General features: G+C 36.6%; 1 protein-coding gene across 1 annotated transcript in view; it reads right to left on the minus strand.

Annotated features, from left to right (window-relative positions):
- The window catches only part of Rpn11 (regulatory particle non-ATPase 11), a 29421-nt gene extending 12602 nt beyond the window's left edge, over window positions 1-16819 (minus strand). The window contains exon 1 of the mRNA XM_089105868.1: window positions 16715-16819. Coding sequence (XP_088961994.1) covers window positions 16715-16757 — 43 coding nt within the window. The 5' untranslated portion in view covers window positions 16758-16819. The remainder of the gene's footprint in view (window positions 1-16714) is intronic.
- Between the last annotated feature and the right edge of the window lie 2352 nt (window positions 16820-19171).

The raw sequence follows: 19171 nt of genomic DNA on the forward strand, positions 1-19171 counted from the left end.
GATAATTTTTTTATATTAATCCATAGTCGTTTTTAATATAAAAAAAAAACAAGAAAAATAGAGATCCATTACACTTCATAATATGTTCCACAGTAATATTTTTCTAAATATACTGCCTTTGAAACCTTATCATCAAGCAAAAGTGTGAGCTTAGTTAATGGCAAAATTGAAAAATGTTCTATGCTTCCTGTTTTTCCACATTTGCTCAGGTTAATTTTTTTCCCCTGATATTTAAGGTGCTTTGACTTCCTAAAATCTATCAATTCAAGATTAGATTCTCTTTGTTGTAAAACTTTCAAAAGTAGACATGAATACACCCTCTGCGTCTGCAAATAGGACATAAATGGTATAAAATAAGAAGGTAGATATACAGTGAATATAATTTTCTGAGTGAAAAAGAAATCATCAAAAAAGAAAATAAGACTTAGTACTTTTTATAATGATATTCGTACTATAACTAGACATGTCAAATTAATTGTTGTTTGGTTATGGAATTTGGTAGAGGGAGATCTGCTCCAGGAATCATTTAATTGTTTTAATTTTTTTTCCAGTATTTAATTAAAAATCATATTCTCTTGTGTCATTAAAATGCCTAATATGCGCTGATAATATCCTATTCCTTACGTTCCGACATAAATGTAGAACTGCCTATGCTGACTTCTTGCTATTTTTGCTTTACTTAATATTTCTTTTAACCAGCTCCAAAGAAAGAATTGACATAAATGTGCTAAGAATTATTACTGAAATTAGTCGCATTTCACACAACGCCAGCGCTACTTCTGGGACATTTATCTCTGCATCAGCATGCTGTATGAAATGTCTGCTTAGAATAGAATAAAGTGAATTTAAACAAAATGTGTACATTTTTCTCACAATTTAGAAATTTTGTGTGCACGTATAAGCGGTACCAACCCATTCTTTTTTTCTTCTGCCGTAAGTTATATCATGCAGCTCCAGGAGACCGAGCATCGCTTGTGAAGAGAATTTTTGACATAAAAACAATATTCAGTGTAACCCCCCTCTAGAAATATATACCCTCCATACCCTGATTTATACAAGAAAAGCTTTTGTGAAATTTTTTATAGAATTTGTTTTTCTTTAAACAAAGATACAAAGGGGAAGATAATTTTCAGAATCTAGGAATCAATTTTCCCTTGTAATTGGCATCCCTGGTAATTTTTATTTAACTTAAGGTTTTTGCTGCAATGATGCCAAGAATTGTTCAGATTTTCTAGACATTCTTTGTAAAACAATGCCCAATGGATAAGTTAATAATTCCAACTTTATTTTTTGAATAATTTCAAATTTGAAATATGGTTACTGGTTAAATGTGGGGAATATGTCACAATATAATGCTGCACATTTTGTGGTAATACTTTGACTTATCTTATACCTTTACTATGACAGTGCTATTGCACTGTTTATGATTTTTGTTTTGGCTTTATGTGGCTCACTAATACCAATGCTATTTCTTAATAATATAAATTGGCGAACCCACAAATACATCAATTTAATTAAAAAATCATATATAATATTTCAATAATTTATGTATATTAAAAGTTTAGCACAAAATTAAATCTTACAGAGTCAAAATCCATTCAAAATTACAAGGAAATGAATAGCGCAATACCCAGAGCTATTAGAATAGAGCTTGGTTCAAATATGAGTGTGAGCATCCTGTGCTGAGTGTGAAGGTTGGGGAAATGGAGGGGGGATATTTACTGCAGCATTAGTGGTGAATATAATGTTATAACCCCAAACAAAAGCTAAAACCCCACAGTTGATCTACGAACGTCTCATTGTGGCGTCCATACCAGTTTTCTACAAGTACTTGTATAACTCTCCATCAGAGGAGCTATCAAAGCTTGTTCCTCAAAAGCAAAGCCCTTGCAATCAACTCGCTGAAGTACAACTCGTCAGGACTACCTTGAGCCGGGTACTCCCAGCCAAGAATACCTGAAAACGAGTTGTGCCTGGCAATTGGTTGCCACATGGAATAGATTGCCGGCAGAGGTAATCCTCGAAAATCCTTCCCTTGATGTGTTCAAGAAAAGATATAATAAATACCTCAGTGTTAGAAAATGAGGTAATTACCAGGACTAGCAGCAAATCATCATTTGTGATGGAGCCATGAAGCCTGTAATAAATAAAAACCTGGCTGAAAAAAGCCGACTGCATACAACATTCACCTTCGCCCACCCAAAAGCTTACTATTGTTGTCTGCAGCAGCTCATTGCTAACAATTTTAGTAAAAGCAAAGCACCACCACTTTATATGTATGATTGTTTGATGTGTGTTTATTGTTTATAATGTATTGCGTAATGTTTTTAAATTTACCAGGTAGCGTGTTTGTTAAATAGTTACTTTTCTTCACTACTGCTTGAATAGTACCTACTTCAATAGCACCCCCTCTTGCCCCCACAATAAATATACTGTAGATACGCCCCTGCTAAAGATATCTTGTCTGACTTGTCTTTTCTATTTTCTTCACTGACCTCTTGCCAATTTCTTTGCTAGATATTTTTCTTTTGTTTTTTGTTCATGGATAGTTCTTTTTACTTTAGATCTTTCATTACTTAAGCTATGTTGGTTTTATGTATTGTTTTGAGGCTTATTCACTACTTGATCTCTCTGGTATTAAAAAATCATTCAAATGTTATTACAGTTTCAGCAAAAATCAAAAGATGAAAAGCTTTGAGATTAGTAATAGTGCTATAACTGGGATTTTAACATCAGTAAATACAGGCCTAAATAGATTCATTTTGGAAGAGTGCTAAAGTGACATATAAAACTATTTTGCTCTTAATATGAATAGGAAAAACTATTATAGGAAAGGCTAGTCAATTCAGAAACAACATTGAATAGAGAGTCACTCTATTCAATGTTGTTTCTGAATCGAGTAGCCTCTGTTGTGATAATTGCATACCAGCCCCCCCCCACCCTGTTATTGGGACTGGATATAGCTCTAGGTTATACATAAAATTTGTTGATTTTGTGGGTTTGCATTATTATTAAACTTATCTCACACTAACAGTTGGCTTACACTGCCAAATAACCTTTGTGAAAAAAAAAATTATCAGCAGGCTTTTGTACATATCCTAGGGCTCACCCCTGTTGACATAAGACCAACAATGATTAAAGTTGTGAAATTATTTCAAGGCAAGTTTGAGGAAAGACAGGCTTGCATCAGACAAGTGCAGTTGCTGGGGCTTTTCATTGACTCCAGGTTCCAAAAACCCAATTTTGATGAACAGAGTGATTTTTATGCTAAATTAGGATTTTTTTTTTCTCAAACAACATTTTTTCCAGATTTCAGAGGCAACAATATAGTGTTGCCTACAGTAAAGTCCATACGGCTCCAATGTTTTATTATTTTTTTCCCAGAGGCGCTTCATATGGAAGGGGTTGTAGAAACTTCAAAGGGGGCTCATTCAAATGGAAATCGCGAGTTCTAGTGCCATTTTTAAGTCAAAAGTGATTGGATGCACCCCTTCCATGCCCACCAGTTCCCCAAACACATCCAATCAAAATTTTGAGATTGCCATTTTGTTCAACGTAGTTGAAAATTCAGAAAATTAGGTTTTTGAGGGTAACCAATCCCTCCCCCACAGCCCTCAGGGTAAGGGTTGTAAGTTATGCCCTGGGGCAGATAAGGTTTTGTATAGAAAGCGTTGTCGTAGAAACTTCAGAAAGGGCTCATTTGATTGGAATTTTAAATGCCTAGTTCCCTTTTTAATATTCGAAAGTGATTGGAAGGCAACTAACACCCCTTCCACGCCCACCATTTCTCCAAACCCACCCAATCAAAATTTTGATAAAGCCATTTTGTTCAACGTAGTTGAAAATTCTGGAAATTATATGTTTGAGCAGGACACTCCCCCCACTGTCCTCAGGGGTAAGGGCTATAAGTTATGCCCTGGGGGCATATATGGTTTTTACGGAAAGAATGCTCGTATTAACTTCAGAGAGAGCTCATTTGATTAGACATTAAAAGTTCTAGTTCACTTTTTAAGCGTCAAAAGATATTGGAGGGTAACAAGCTCCACCCCCCCCCCAACCCTTTTTTCCCAAATGCCTCCAATACAAATTTTAAGATAGCTATTTTGTTAAAAATAGTCCAAAGATCATATAAAAAAAATACGGCATCAACACAGCCCCCAGGGCCTGGGGCAGGCATTGTAAGTTATGCCCTGGGGGCATATTTGGGTCTTATGGAAGGGATACTTGTAATAACTTCAAAGAAGGCTCATTTGATTGGAAATTGAAAGTTCTAGTTCACTTTTTAAGAGTCAAAAGAGATTGGAGGGCACTTAGGCCCCTCCCCCCCACCTCCAAGTTCTTTTTTCCTCAAACCCATCCAATAAGAACTTTGAGACAGTTTTTTTTTTTTTTAAATAGTTTGAAGACCATATAACAAAAACTCCGGGGTCGACACAGCCCCCCCCCCAGGGCCCGAGGGCAGGTGTTGTAAGTTATGTCCTGGGGGAATATATGGTTCTTATTGAATGGATGCTTGTAAAAACTTCAGAGAGGGCTCATTTGATTAGAAATTGAGAGTTCTAGTTCAGTTTTTTAGCGTCAAAAGAGATTAGTGGGTAATTAGCCCCCCCCCACGCCCCTATTTCCCCAAATGCATTCAATAAAAATTTTGAGATGGCCATTAAGTTAAAAATTGCTCAAAAGTCAGATAACAAAAAATCAGGTGTCATCACAACCCCCCAGGGCCTGGGGGCAGGCGTTATAAGTTATGCCCTGGGGCATATATAGTGCTTATGAAAGGGATGTTTGTATAAACTTCAGAGGGCTCATTTGATTGGAAATTGAAAGTTCGAGCTCACTTTTTATTAGCCAAAGAGATCCAAGGGCAGAAAGCCCCCCCCCCCACGCCTTCTTTTTCCAAACCCATCTGATGAAAATTTTGAGATAGACATTTTGTTAGAAATAGTTCAAAGGTTGGATAAGAAAAACTTCAGTGTCAATACAACCCCCCAGGACCCAGGGGAAGGCGTTCTAAGTTATGCCCTAAGGGCATGTACGGTTCTTATGAAAGGGAAGCTCGTATAAACTTCATTGAGGGCTCATTTGATTCAAATTGAAAGTTCTAGTTCACTTTTTAAGAGTCACAAGAGTTAAAGGCAACTAGCCCCACCCCCTCCCTCCACGCCCTTTTTTCCCAAACCCATCTGCTACAAATTTTGAGATAGCCAGTTTTTTGGAAATTAAAAAATAGATAACAAATACTCTCCCCAGGGCCCGGGGGATAGACGTTGTAAGTGTTGTCCTGGGGGCGTATATAGTTCTTATGAAAGGGATGCTCGTATAAACTTCAGAGAAGGCTTATTTGATTCGAAATTGAAAGTTCTAGTTCAATTTTTAAGAGTCAAAAGATATCCGAGGGCAACTAGCACCCCCCCCCCACCCAACACACATCCTTTTCCCCCAAGCCCATCCAATAAATTTTTTATAATAGCCATTTCATTAAAAATAGTTCAAAGGTTAGATAAGAAAAATTCATATATTGATGCCACCCCCCAGGGCCTGGAGGCAGGCGTTATGAGTAACACTCTAGGGGCATATATAGTTCTTATGGAAGGGATGCTCATATAAACTATATAAACTTCGAGAGGGCCCATATGATTGGAAATTGAAAGTTCTCGTTCACTTTTTAAGAGTCAAAAGAGATCGGAGGGCAACTTGACCCCTCTACATGCCCTATTTTCCTCAAACACATCCAATAAGATCTTTGAGAGAGCCATCTTATTCAAAATAGTTCAAAGGTCAGACAACGACAACAAAAACTCCAGTGTCAACACATCCCCCCAGGGCCCAGGGACAGGCATTGTAAGCTATGTCCTGGGGTTGTATGTGGTTCTCATGAAAGGGATGCTTGTATAAACTTCAGAGAGGGTTCATTTGAATGGAAATTGAAAGTTGTAGTTCATTTTCTCAGAGTGAAAAAAGATCGGAGGGCAACTAGCCCCTCTCACCCTTCACACCTTTGGGTTTATCAGATGGATAAACCCATCCAATAAAAATTTGAGGTAACCATTTGTTAAAAATAGTTTAAACATCAGATATTAAAACTCTGGGGTTGAACACAATCCCCCAGGGACAGGCATTGTAAGTTATACTCTGGGGATATATATGGTTCTTATAGAAGGGATACTTGTATAAACTTCAGAGGGCTCATTTGATTGAAAATAGAAAGTTCTAGTTCACTTTTAAAGAGTCAAAAGAGACGAAAGGTTAATTAGCCCCCCCCCCATGCCCTTTTTCCCCAAACCCATCTGATAAAAATTTTGATATAGCCATTTTGTTAAAAATAGTTCAAACATCAGATAATAAAAACTCCAAGGTTGACACAAACCCATTTTTTCACTTTGATGAATATTTGATTTTTTTAAAGTTTGATTTTGATAAGGAATTTTTAAAAACTTGAAACTTTTTGCAATCAAAAACAAACAAAAATTAAATAAATAAAACTTTCCAAAAAATAAGTTTTTCAAAGAAAAGTAAAGGCCATTTAAACTTAAGCTCAGCAGATACAAATACCTTTTAAAATTCAAACTCAAAACGACCAGAAATAACTATTAAAGAATAAATGAAACCCAAAACGAACAGATATTAAATAAACAATCATAGCAAAAACATAAAACAAGTAATAATATGAGTGAATAAAAAGATCTTAAAGAAAAAAAAAAACATTTTCCTATCGAAGTATAAATGAAACTTAAAACAAACAGAAATGAAATAAACAATCAATGCAAACAAACATACAATAGATATTAATGTAAATTAATAAATAAATCTTAAAATGAGTGAAACTTAAATTGAGTATGCAAATCAAGCTTAAAACAAACGAAAATCACTACAAACAAGAGTTTGGGTATGACCTCCTTCTCTCACTGTAAAGTCTAGAACCAACTGCATCATTGGCGCTTTACTGAAAACTAAATGCGTCTTGAACAGTCTTGGAAAGTATAAACAACATCAAATTGAATATTTGATGTATGTTTGTTTGCATTGATTGTTTATTTAATTTATGTTTGTTTTAAGTTTCATTTATACTTCAATAGGAAAATATTTTTTTTCGTTTTAAGCTTGATTTTCATATTCAATCTAAGCATTACTCGCTTTAAAATCTTTTTATTTATTTATATTATTACTTGTTGTATGTTTTTGCTGATTTTTTATTTAATTTTTGTTCATTTTTGGTTTCATTTATTCTTTAATAGTGATTTCTTATCATTTTGATTTTGAATTTCAACAGGTACTTTTTTCTGCTGACCCAAAGTTTAAAATGGCCCTTACTTTTCTTTGAAAAACTTATTTTTTCGGAAAGTTTTTTTTAATTAATCTTTAAAAACGTTATACTTTAGATTTAGATTCAACAATTTTATAAGGCTGAAAACCCCTCATTTGGGTAAAGGTATTTTATAGCTAGAAACATACCAATACATTCTCTGATCAATACTCTTTCTAACTGCAATAATCACAGCTGCGGCAACTACATCATCACCCCCTAATTTGGTCAGATGTAACCCTAGGCTATGTGCAAAAATTTACTGGTTGTGTGTATTTACCATTATCTTTTATACTTATTTCTCATCAAAAGTTGGCTCATAATACTAATTAAAGCCAGCTTGAAGAAAAAGTCAAGCTTAAAGCCAGCTTCAAGAAAAAAAGTTGAAGGAGGTTGTAGCATTATGTGATACCTTGCTTATGCTTGTGGTTGTGCACCAGCTGTTATTGCGTGCTTATGCTTACTTGCCTTGATGCGTTATGTTTGCTTGCTTTGCTTATAGTGTTCTTTATTATAGGTGCCTGGGTTTTAAATAAAGATTTATCTACCAAATACCACATGGTGTCAGAAGTGAGTAACCAGTAATGGATGTCAACCAGCCAAGTATCAGTTGGGACTCACTGTGTCTTCCAGATGAGTGGAAACAATTTGAGCAGCATGCTCGTCTTATGTTTGCTGGCCCTTTATCTGGAAAAACTGAGAAGATCATGTGCGCCTACCTACTTATTTGGGTAGGAGACAAGGGAAGAGAGAAATTTAATACCTTCACCTTCACTGAGAGTGAAAAGGAAAAGCTTGAGCCATACATGAAAAAATTCAAAAATTATGCAACACTATAAACAAACAGCATGTTTGCAAGGTACGTCTTTCAGAAACATGACCAACATGAGGGCAGAAAACATAGAAAGCTACATAACAGAGGTGAAAACCTTGGTTAAGGCCTGTAGCTACAGCGACACAGATGAAATGGTACGAGATAGAATAGTCTGTGGAATACTGAACCCACGTATCAGAGAGCACCTGCTAGTAGAAGGAGATGCCCTAACCCTTGAAACCCTGCCCTAACCCAACTATAGAGAAATGTTGTATGTTTGAAACAACCCAGGCACAGCTAAAATGAAGGTAGCATAAAAAAAGAAGTTGATTCCATTCATAAAATCAATTGCCACCCAAGCAGAAAAAACGACAAGTTCAAGACCACCAGCCCAAGATCTAGAGAATGCTACTTCTGTGGAGGTAGCTACAGCCCAAATCATGCATGTCCTGCAAAAGGAAAAACATGTATAAAGTGCCGCAAGCCCAACCATTTTGCATGCGTCTGCAGAAGCAACAAGGTTGTAAATGTAGTTTCAGGCACCAACAACACACTTGAAAACTCTGATGATGAGGACAAGATATTTCTGCATGAAGTCTCGGAAACAAATAACAAGGGAGAAGCCATAGTTTCCCTCATAATAAACGCCCAGTTGCCAGTTATCCTCAAAGTTGACACAGGAGCGCAAGCAAATATCCTTCCCATCAAGTATTTTGACATGCTCTTGCCAAAGCCAGAAATAACTAAGGCTAAGCAGAAGCTCACTAGTTACTGTGGTGGCAGGATTCCTGTTTGAGGAACATGTACTTTGAGCTGCACCTATGAACAATCAAGGCCTTCCAACCAGCAGTTCTACACTGTAGAAGCAGACTCTGTTCCCATAATCGGTTTCAGATCAATCTTGGATCTGAACCTTATTAAACTGATGATGAATGTCAACTCTGCTGCAAGCACTGAAGTACCAATCTGCAACTCTGTTTTGGAGGTTATTAAAGAATTTAATGATGTCTTTGAAGGGCTAGGAAATCTGGATGGCAAGTGCCATATTTATTTGAAGGATGGAGCCATCCCAAAGGTTCATGCTGTAAGGAAAATTCCATCAGCTCTTTGCAACAAGCTTAAAGCAGAGCTTGATAAAATGGAGAAAGACGGTGTCATTGAGAAGGTGACTCTCCCTAATGAATGGGTCAACTCCATGGTGGCCGTTCAAAAGAAAGATGGCACTCTCCGTCTCTGTATTGACCCTGTGGATCTAAAAAAATCCATCAGAAGACCCCACTACCCTATTCCAATGCTAGAAGACTCTACATCCAACTTGCATGGAGCAAAGTACTTCACAAAGCTAGATGCACGTTCAGGATACTGGTCATTGTTGCTAGATGAAGAATCCTCAGACCTAACTACATTCAACACTATCTTTGGAAGATACCATTTCAAGCGTGTGCTGTTTGGCATTATACCAGCACAGGATGAATTCCAGAGGCGCATTGAGGAAGTGTTTGAAGGTCTAACTGGCTTTATAGTCCTTATAGATGATCTGCTAGTTTTTGGTTCAACCCTGGAAGAGCATAATCAGCATCTTGTTGCTGTCTTAAAGAGGGCTCAAGCAAAAGGGGTGAGGTTCAACCTCAGTAGATGTAAATTTGGGGTACAAGAGGTAACATACTTTGGCCATATGATTGGCAAAAAAGGGATGCACCCTGATTCAGAGAAGCTACATGCAATTAACGCAATGCCGAAGCCAGCGAACAAAGAAGAGCTGACCACCCTCCTAGGAATGCTAAATTACTTAGCCAGATACATCCCTAATCTATCAACAAAATGCAAAGACCTTTGTGACATCTGCAAAGACAAAGACTTTGTTTGAGAAACAAAGCACAATGTCGCCTTAAAGGAAATAAAGGGCTCAATTGTGTGGCACTTTCACTTCTTTGATCACCGAAGTACCACAATTAACCTGACAGTCGATGCCTCATCACACGGCCTAGGAGCATACATCTCAACGAATGGACAGGCAATAGCATACTCTTCACAAGCCCTTATGTCTACTAAGCAAAGATATTTACAGCTAGAGAAAAAACTATACGCAATTGTATTTGGCTGCTGATACTTCCATCATTACATTTATGGAAGGCAAGTCAAGGTGTTCACTGATCATCGCCCTCTTGAAACCATCTTATGACAGCCTTTGCACAAGGCCCCAGCAAGACTACAAAGGATGATGCTCCAGATTCAGCCATATGACTTGAGTTTCACTTACCAACCTGGCGCTGATGCTTTATCAAGGCTCCACCTGTCAGACATTGACAAGGCAAGCCAGAGAGAAATCAAAGCATATGTACACCAAGTTGTCAAGTTACTTCCGGTGAGTGATTCAAAACTGCAAGAAATCGGCAACCAGTCTAAAGAAGACCCCCAGCTAGCTGCACTCAGAGAAATTATAGAAACTGGCTGGCTAGTTTGCCGCAAGTTATGTCCTAGTCACGTACTGCCATTTTGGGGAGTCCGACACGAACTATGCATCAATGACGAAATCATATTCAAGGGAGACAGGATAGTGATACCAGCATGTCTGAGAACCGACACGTTAAAAAAGCTACACGCGTCACACCTAGGAGTGGAGAAAAATAAACAGAGAGCCAGGATGCTCTCTGTTTGTTCAGTCTGTGTTCAGTCTGTGTCGACTGAACACAGACATAGAAAATCTGATTGTCAGCTGCTACACATGCCAAAAAAACAGCAGGAGTCTGCAAAAAGAGCCACTTATCTGCTCACCAGTTTCAGTTCTCCCCTCTCAACAAGTTGCCTGTGACATATTCACCTGGCATGGAGCCAGCTACCTCCTAGTGGTGGACTACCATAGCCGCTTCTTTGAAACTGATCTGTTGTGTGAATTAACATCTGCAGAAGTCATTTTGAAATTGAAGTTGCATTTTGCCTGTCATGATATACCCTAGGTCATGATGTCCAATAATGGTAGACAATTTGTGTCCCAAGAATTCAAGAGGTTTGCCAGAGACTGGGGATTTGAGTTAAAAACTTCAAGTCCAATATACCCCCAGTCAAATGGATCAGTGGAAAAGACTATCCAGACTTGCAAGAGCATCATGACCAAGGCAAGTGAAAATGGATTGGACCCATACCTTGGAATTCTGGAATACTGCAACACCCCAATAGATGGTTTAGCTGCCCCCTCACAAATGCTTGTGAGCCGCCAGCTCCACTCAAAACTGCCATGCACAGAAAAGCACTTAGAAAAGAGAGTGATACAGACTTCTGAATTCTTGGCAAGCAGAGAGATGGCTCAACACAGACAGAAATCCTACTATGACCGGCATGCTAGAGAACATCCCAAACTCAGAGGAGGTGACCAGAGGCTGTTCTTCAGAAAACAGCCAGAAGCGCCATGGAAAAGTTGGGAAATAATTAAAGAGGCAGATGAGCCTAGATCGTACTACCTATCAACTAAAGATGGTACAATCCTTTGTCGCAACCGAAGACACTTAATCAAAGCAGCCTCTCCACTCACACCTGATGACAGACCTGCCATGAAGTACCCTCCCGGGCTGTGTCAAGGTCACTAAACCTGGGACAGGTTGCAGATTGTCCTGACACTGCCACAAGCATGAATCTGCACAGATCATTGCAGAGATTCCCGACTACCACTACCAAGCCTGGAATGGCTATAGCTGAGCCCCACCAGCCAGCAAGTGAACCATCTAGCACAATTGAAGTACAAGCAACAGCTGCTCAGGCCGAAAGACCTGACAGAGCGGTGAAGCCACCAGACAGACTAAACCTATAATGAATAAGAAGCGACAGTGAAGCACTTGAGTCTAGTGTAGGTATGCCAAAACCCATTGGCAGCTGATGGGAGTGATCCTTGCGCCTCCCGGTGTAGTGTTCTGTTGTGTCCTGTATTAAGTGATAATTTGCCAAGTTATTGGCAGTTAGCAGAGTAAGCCTGGCGCCTCCATGCCTAGAGGTAGAAGGAGCTCATCCCTTGGAAACAGCTGAAGGGGGATGTAGCATTATGTGAAACCTTGCTTATGCTTGTGTTTGTGCACCAGCTGTTATTGCGTGCTTATGCTTACTTGCCTTGATGCGTTATGTTTGCTTGCTTTGCTTATAGTGTTCTTTATTATAGGTGCCTGGGTTTTAAAGAAAGATTTATCTACCAAATACCACAGAGGTCATACCCAAACTCTTGTTTGTAGTGATTTTTGTTTGTTTCAAGCTTGAGTTGCATATTCAATTTGAGTTTCACTCGTTTTAAGATTTATTTATTCATTTACATTAATATCTATTGTATGTTTGTTTGCATTGATTGTATTTAATTTCTGTTTGTTTTAAGTTTCATTTATACTTCAATAGCAAAATATTCTTTTTTGTTTTAAGCTTGATTTACATATTCAATCTAAGCATTACTCACTTTAAGATCTATTCATTCATTTATGTTATTAAATTATTCTTTATTCTTTAATAGTAATTTCTGGTTGTTTTGAGTTTGAATTTTAACAGGTATTTGTATCTCCTGAGCTTAAGCTTAAAATAGCCTTTACTTTTCTTTGAAAAACTTATTTTTCGGAAAGTTTTTTTTAATTAATAACATTGAAAAATCAAAATGGGTTACTATAAAAATTGCAAATCTAGTGGTTAAATTCCATTTTCACATCATGCTACTAAATTCTAACACCTTTATTGCAAACATCTTTCATCATTCTGCTCTGATCATCAGTCTGAGAACAATGATGAGTATATCATCAAAGTTCTCTCATCATTGTTCTATATGGCAGAAAAATGGCATTCTTCATACTTTTTGCTAACATCAGTGAGCTCCAAGATCTTAGAACAAAGGTAAGTTAAAAAATAATAATCTTTGTGGAAAGATGCAAGATCTTAAATGTAGGATCATAGTGTTAAAAAACAGCTCTTCTATTTTATTTAACCAAGCTAGTTTAATTTCACATGACAAAGGTATTGTCCAGCACTTCAGGGTATCTGTTGAAATTTTTGGTACTCTTCTATTAAACAGACTCTTTTATCTACAGCAATGCATACCAGTCACAAAATATACTGAGATGCATGATGAAAATAGGTTTACAATGCCTTATGGGATATAAACAAAGGCAAGAACTGTATTTAAGTTGTTGCTTTTGGGGTTTAGGGGGGGGGGGGGGGGAAGGTACCTAGGCTAGGTTACAAATTTAATATATGGTATGCTTGCCCCCCCTCCACCCCCTAATATGCAAATATATAGCCCACATCTGTGTCTAAACTATTATATATTCATCCTATTTTATTTCATTAGCATTAAACAAACTAGCACTATATAAAAGAGTCCATTTAATAGAAGAGTACCAAATTTTTAAATACCAACATTTAAGTCTAGCTTTGAACAGAGATTCTGTTGATTTAAAAGTAAATGAAGCATATTTTGTTTTTTCTCAAAAGAGAAGCCAATACTTTAGTAATCCCTGAAAAAAACTTTGAACCACCTTCCCAATCATATAATCAAACACATCAGATCCCAACTCCTTAGATCTCAAATGCTGTCTGCAAGGAATGCAATTATTAAAATCGGAAATCAGATGACATAGTTATCCAACTTATTTAATTACTGGTTCGTTTTGTTTTGAGTGAATGAATGTTTTCTTTTATTTCTCAGTTGTTTGCTAAAATCTGTCAATGTCAGTTCAATTTTTTTTTTGGATTTTGTGCAAATGGTGGATATTGGCAAATGGCTTGCTTTATGCATGTTATGTATTTGGTTTGAATTCTTATAATTTTTGGCTTTTATGGAATTTTATTCATCTTTTCATTTTTTTTCTTCACATTGACTTTCTGCATTTGTTTTGTTGGTTTTTTTCTTTGGAACTTTCCTTGAATATATCATTTTGTTTTGCACTGTAGAAAAAAGGCAGTTGTCCTCCCTAAATATTTGATCTATTTGTTTATTCAGTATTCTTGTTTGGCCTTAAAAACCCCTTTTGGATTGTTTCCTTTTTTATAATCTTTTTATCTATTTTTAATTTTGAAAATACAATTCATGTTATGGTAAATATTTTGATGTTCATATTATTGACTTACAAATAAAGTGAACATACCCCTTGATTTCTTTTTTATGCTCTTTAAGATTATAATAATTGCTTCTCTTGCAAATTCAAATTTAAGCCCTGTTTGAACCCTTGAAAATCACCAAAAAATTTCCAGTTTTTGGGTATAAAAAAGGCTTAAAACATTCGCTTCAAACTTACTATTTGATTATAGATGCATTTTTTTTAAAGTTAAATAATCCACAAGCATTGATTTATCATGATTAAGTTGGATAAAAATTCAAAACAATTTCTCTATTTTTCCATCCACCATGTTTCTGTAGTTGGCTTTTATATTTTTCAACATAGCCTATAGGTGAAATGGCAGTTTTTAAGTGGCCTAGCAGAATAAGAAGAAAACATGGCAAATTTTTTTGATTTTTTTCATTCAACTTAGTCTTGACAATGAAATAGTAAGTTTCTGAAAATGCAATTCCTGTTATTTGAATAGAATTTTAAGCCATGTCAATGTTTTTTCCAAAATTTAGGAAATGTATTTGCATATGTTTAAAACCTTTTAAATTGCAATTGAGCAAAGTTGTGGAGCTGAAAACAATTTTGTTGTACTTCATTTAAGCAGAAGATCTATATTGCAAGGTTTGGTAATTTTTCGCAAATCATATTATTGACTTGTGAATAAAGTAAACATACCACTTGATGCCTTTTTTTATGCTCTTTCCAAATATAATAGTCATTTTGGCTGGACAAGAATTTTACCCCCACCTCTATATATACTAATTCAGGGTATAAATTTGCACTTTAGGGGGGTGGGTAAATTTTTACCAAATCATATTATCAACTTACCAATAAAGTTAATATACCACTCAATGCCTTTTTTTTATGCTCTCTCCAAATATAATAATCATTTTTGTCAGAAATGAATTTTACCCCAACCCCTATATACCAATTCAGGGTATGTATTTGCACATTAGGAGGGTTGGGGTAAAGTTTAAACTTACCTCCCATTTACATCAGCAATAAAATTTGCCAGCAATATATATAGGGGTGGGGGGTAAAATTCATTAACATTATTATTATTATATTTAAGTTTATTATTAAGATTAATATATTTGGAAAGAGCATAAAAAGAGGCATTGAGTGGTATAATCACTTTATTCATAAGTCTAAAATATGATTTGGTAAAAATTTACCAAGGATGGGGGTAAAGGGTAAATTTTTATCAAATCATATTATTGAGTAACAACTAAAATGAATATACCATTTGATGCCTTTTTTTATGCTGATTACAAATATAATAATCATTTTTGTTGGAAATGAACTTTAGCCCCCCCCCCCCTAATCGAACACCCACCCCCAAATGTGCAAATATATATCCTGAATTGACATATATATTGACATACATATGACATATACCTGGTAAAAATTTACCAGGTAAAGTTCAAACCACAGTATATATAATTAGCAGTATGATCTTTCCCTATCTCACCCATTATAAAAACCCGGACCAAGGTGCAAGTGCTCCAGAGAACGTATAAACATAAGCGGCACTAGATCTTTCCATGGGTAGACAAAGAATATTCACCTACAGAACAAGTACTGATAAAACCACTTGGCTGGCTCACCAATAAGTGGACAATAAATGCACAAATAAGTGGGAGAAGCTTTTTGTTTGCACCAAGAATGAAGAGCCAGAAATCATCTGTGGTAAACCCACTGGATAATTATATAAACTGTGGTTCAAACATACCTCCTAATTACATCAGAAATAAAATTTACCCCATTCCCCTAATGTGCAAATATATACCCTGAATTGGTATAGGCTATATAGGGGTGGGGGTGAAATTCATTTCAAACAAAAATGATTTACCCAAGGTTTCACTTTTATAACACACAGATGTTTAAAGATCATCAAAGGTCATGACCCTCTACAGGGAGAAGGAGTGGAGGTAGGTACTTCAAAATACCTTCCTGGAACATAGGCCTACTTTAGCCTGTAGAACCATCCCTGAAAGTTTCATTTTTCTAACCTAAGTAGAATTTTACCCTTTGTTCAAGCACAAGATCTATTTTGCAAGGTCTCACTTTTATAACACACAAAATTTTAAAGGCCATCAAAGTTCAGGACCCTAGGCTATAGAGGGAGAAGAAGTGGAGGTGGGTAGGCTACTTCAAAATACCTTCTCAAGACAAACTTCAGTCTCTAGACCCATACCTAAAAGTTTCTTATTCCTAACCTAACCCCTTTCTAAGATATCCTACCTAAAGTAGAATTTTACTATCCAAGTGATTGAGAGGCAAATCTGGGACAAGCCCTTTTTAGGATTGTAAAAATGATGTCATTACATTTGTTGATAGATAAGTCAATCTAACATCCATCCATAGGTCATTTCTAGGGCAGAACTAAGGTAGGTAGTTATAGAATTAAGGGATGAAAGATTGGATCAATTTTGGGTTGTTCTGTGTCAGACAATGTCCACTGGACTTGTATGTAAAATCTAATCTGATGCACTCAGGAGCAAATTAAGATAATACTTAGCATACCAATCCCTTGCATGGCACTTCCCAATCTCAACAATCTATCCATTCCTTAAGCTTTGAGATAGGCCTTCTAATTCAAATTGCTTTATCATCAGTTTACCCTCTAGTTCTTCTTGAATTGAAGTAGGAGCAAAATTGTCCAAACACTGTTTTTCTCTAATCGGCTTGGAATTTATACGGTACAACTAGCCTTGCTCCAGTTGAGAATTTTAGTGCTTGCTTACAGACCTAAGGTAACTTACATTAAGACAAGATAAATCTAGAAAACAGATTGGGTTGTATTTATTTGTTTGTTTTATACAACAAAACAGAGCTTCTTATCTTAAACAACCTTGACATGCATTTATTTAAATACACAAATACTTAGATTCATCTGCACCTCCAAAGGCACCTGGGACATAAAGAAGGAACCACCAAACTTCCTAATGGTTCATTGCTGCCAAAATGTTATCCCTCAGAAGTTTGACTGATGTGGGGAAGTTACACATATCGGTTTGGTGTGCTTGTTTCAGGGTCATTCTGGGTCTACCTCTGCAGCATGAGCAATGTTGGTTGAACGTATAGTTCTTTAGTGGATATTTCATTAAAAAAAACTTTTCCACAAAATAAGTTTTTCAAAGAAAAGTAAAGAACTCCATTAAACAAAAAATGAGCAAAAATCAAATCAAATAATCTACCAAGCATGAAACTACCACAAATCAGCATCGATAAATAAATGAAACCCAAAACGAACAGAAATTACAATAAATAACCGAGTCAAACTAAAAACGAGCAGAAATTAACATAAATTGGGCTCAAAACACCTATGTCTTCCCAAGGCCAGAACATAATTTGCACTTTAATGAAAAAAACACAAATGAATGTGCATTGTCAGTTTGGTATACATAATACATATACAGATATTTAGCAATCAAAATGTTAATATTATTGATTTATTAAAGTGATAAAAGTAAAAACATTTATATTTTTTCAGTAAAGTGCAAAATATGTTCTGGCCTTGAGAAGGCATAGGGGGTTTTGAGCCCAACTTGTGTTAATTTCTGCTCGTGGTGGGCGTGAAAGGGGGGTTAGTTGCCCTTCAATCACTTTTGACTATTAAAAGGGCACTAGCCCTTTCAATTTTCAATTAAATGACCCTTTTTTATTTTTTTACAACATCGCTTTCTATAAAAACCTTACATACTCCCAGAGCATTACTTACAATCCTTGCCCTGAGGGTTGTGTGGGGGATGGGCTGTTATCCTTAAAGACATAATTTCCAAAACTTTCAACTACGTTGAATAAAATGGCTATCTAAAAATTTTGATTGGATGTGTTTGAGGAATAGTTGGGCGTGAGAAAGGGGGGGGGTTAGTTGCCCTCCAATTATTTCCGACTATACAAACAGGGATTAACCCTTTGAATATCCAATCGATTGAGCCATTTTTCAAGTTTCTACGACAAAGATTTCAATGAAAACCTTATATGCTCCAAGGGCATAACTTATAACCCTTGCCCTGAAGACTGTGGTGGGAGTGTCCTGCTCAAAGATATGATTTCCTGAACTTAAAACTGCTTGGAACAAAATGGCTATCTAAAAATTTTGATTGGATATGTTTGGGGAACATGGCAGGGGTAACAGTTGCCTTCCAATCACTTTCGATTATTAAAAAGGGGACTAGCCATTTCAATTTCCAGTCGAATAAGCCCTTTTTGAAGTTTCTACGACGACGCCTTCTATAAAAACCTTATATACCCCCAGGACATAACTTACAACCCTTGCCCTGCGGGTTGTGGGGGAGTGTTCTCCTCAAAAACATAATTTCTATCCGGAAATTCACAACACTGAACAAAATGGCTATCTAAAAATTTTGATTGGATGTGTTTTGGGAAAAAGTAGGCGAGAAAGGGGGGATAGTTGCCCTCAAATTACTTTCGACTATTGAAAAGGGCACTAGCCCTTTGAATTTCGAATCGAATGAGCCTGATTTGAAGTTTTTACGACAACGCCTTCTATAAAAACCTTATATCCCCCCAGGGCATAACTTAAAACCCTTGTCCTGAGGGTTGTGGGGGAGTGTCTTTCTCAAAAAAATATTTTCTATTTGGAAATCAACTACGCTGAACGAAATGGCTATCTCAAAATTTTGATTGGATGTGTTTGGGGGAATGATGAGCGTGGGGGGAGGCTATTTGCCCTCCAATCACTTTCGACTATTAAAAAGGGAACTAGCCCTTTAGATTTCCAATCGAATGAGCCTTTTTTGAAGTTTCTACGACAACACCTTCAATAAAAACCTTATATGCTCCCAGGGCATAACTTAAAACCCTAGCCCTGAGGGTTGTGGGGGTGTCCTCCTCAAAACATAATTTCTATCAGGAAATCTCCTACGCTGAACAAAATGGCTATATCAAAATTTTGATTGGATGTGTTTGGAGGAATGATGGGCGTGGACTGGGGGGGGGGGGGCTAGTTGCCCT

Source organism: Artemia sp. Qi Xiang Cuo, chromosome 20 (assembly GCF_049724085.1).
Source record: "Artemia sp. Qi Xiang Cuo chromosome 20, ASM4972408v1, whole genome shotgun sequence".
NCBI lineage: Eukaryota > Metazoa > Arthropoda > Branchiopoda > Anostraca > Artemiidae > Artemia > Artemia sp. Qi Xiang Cuo.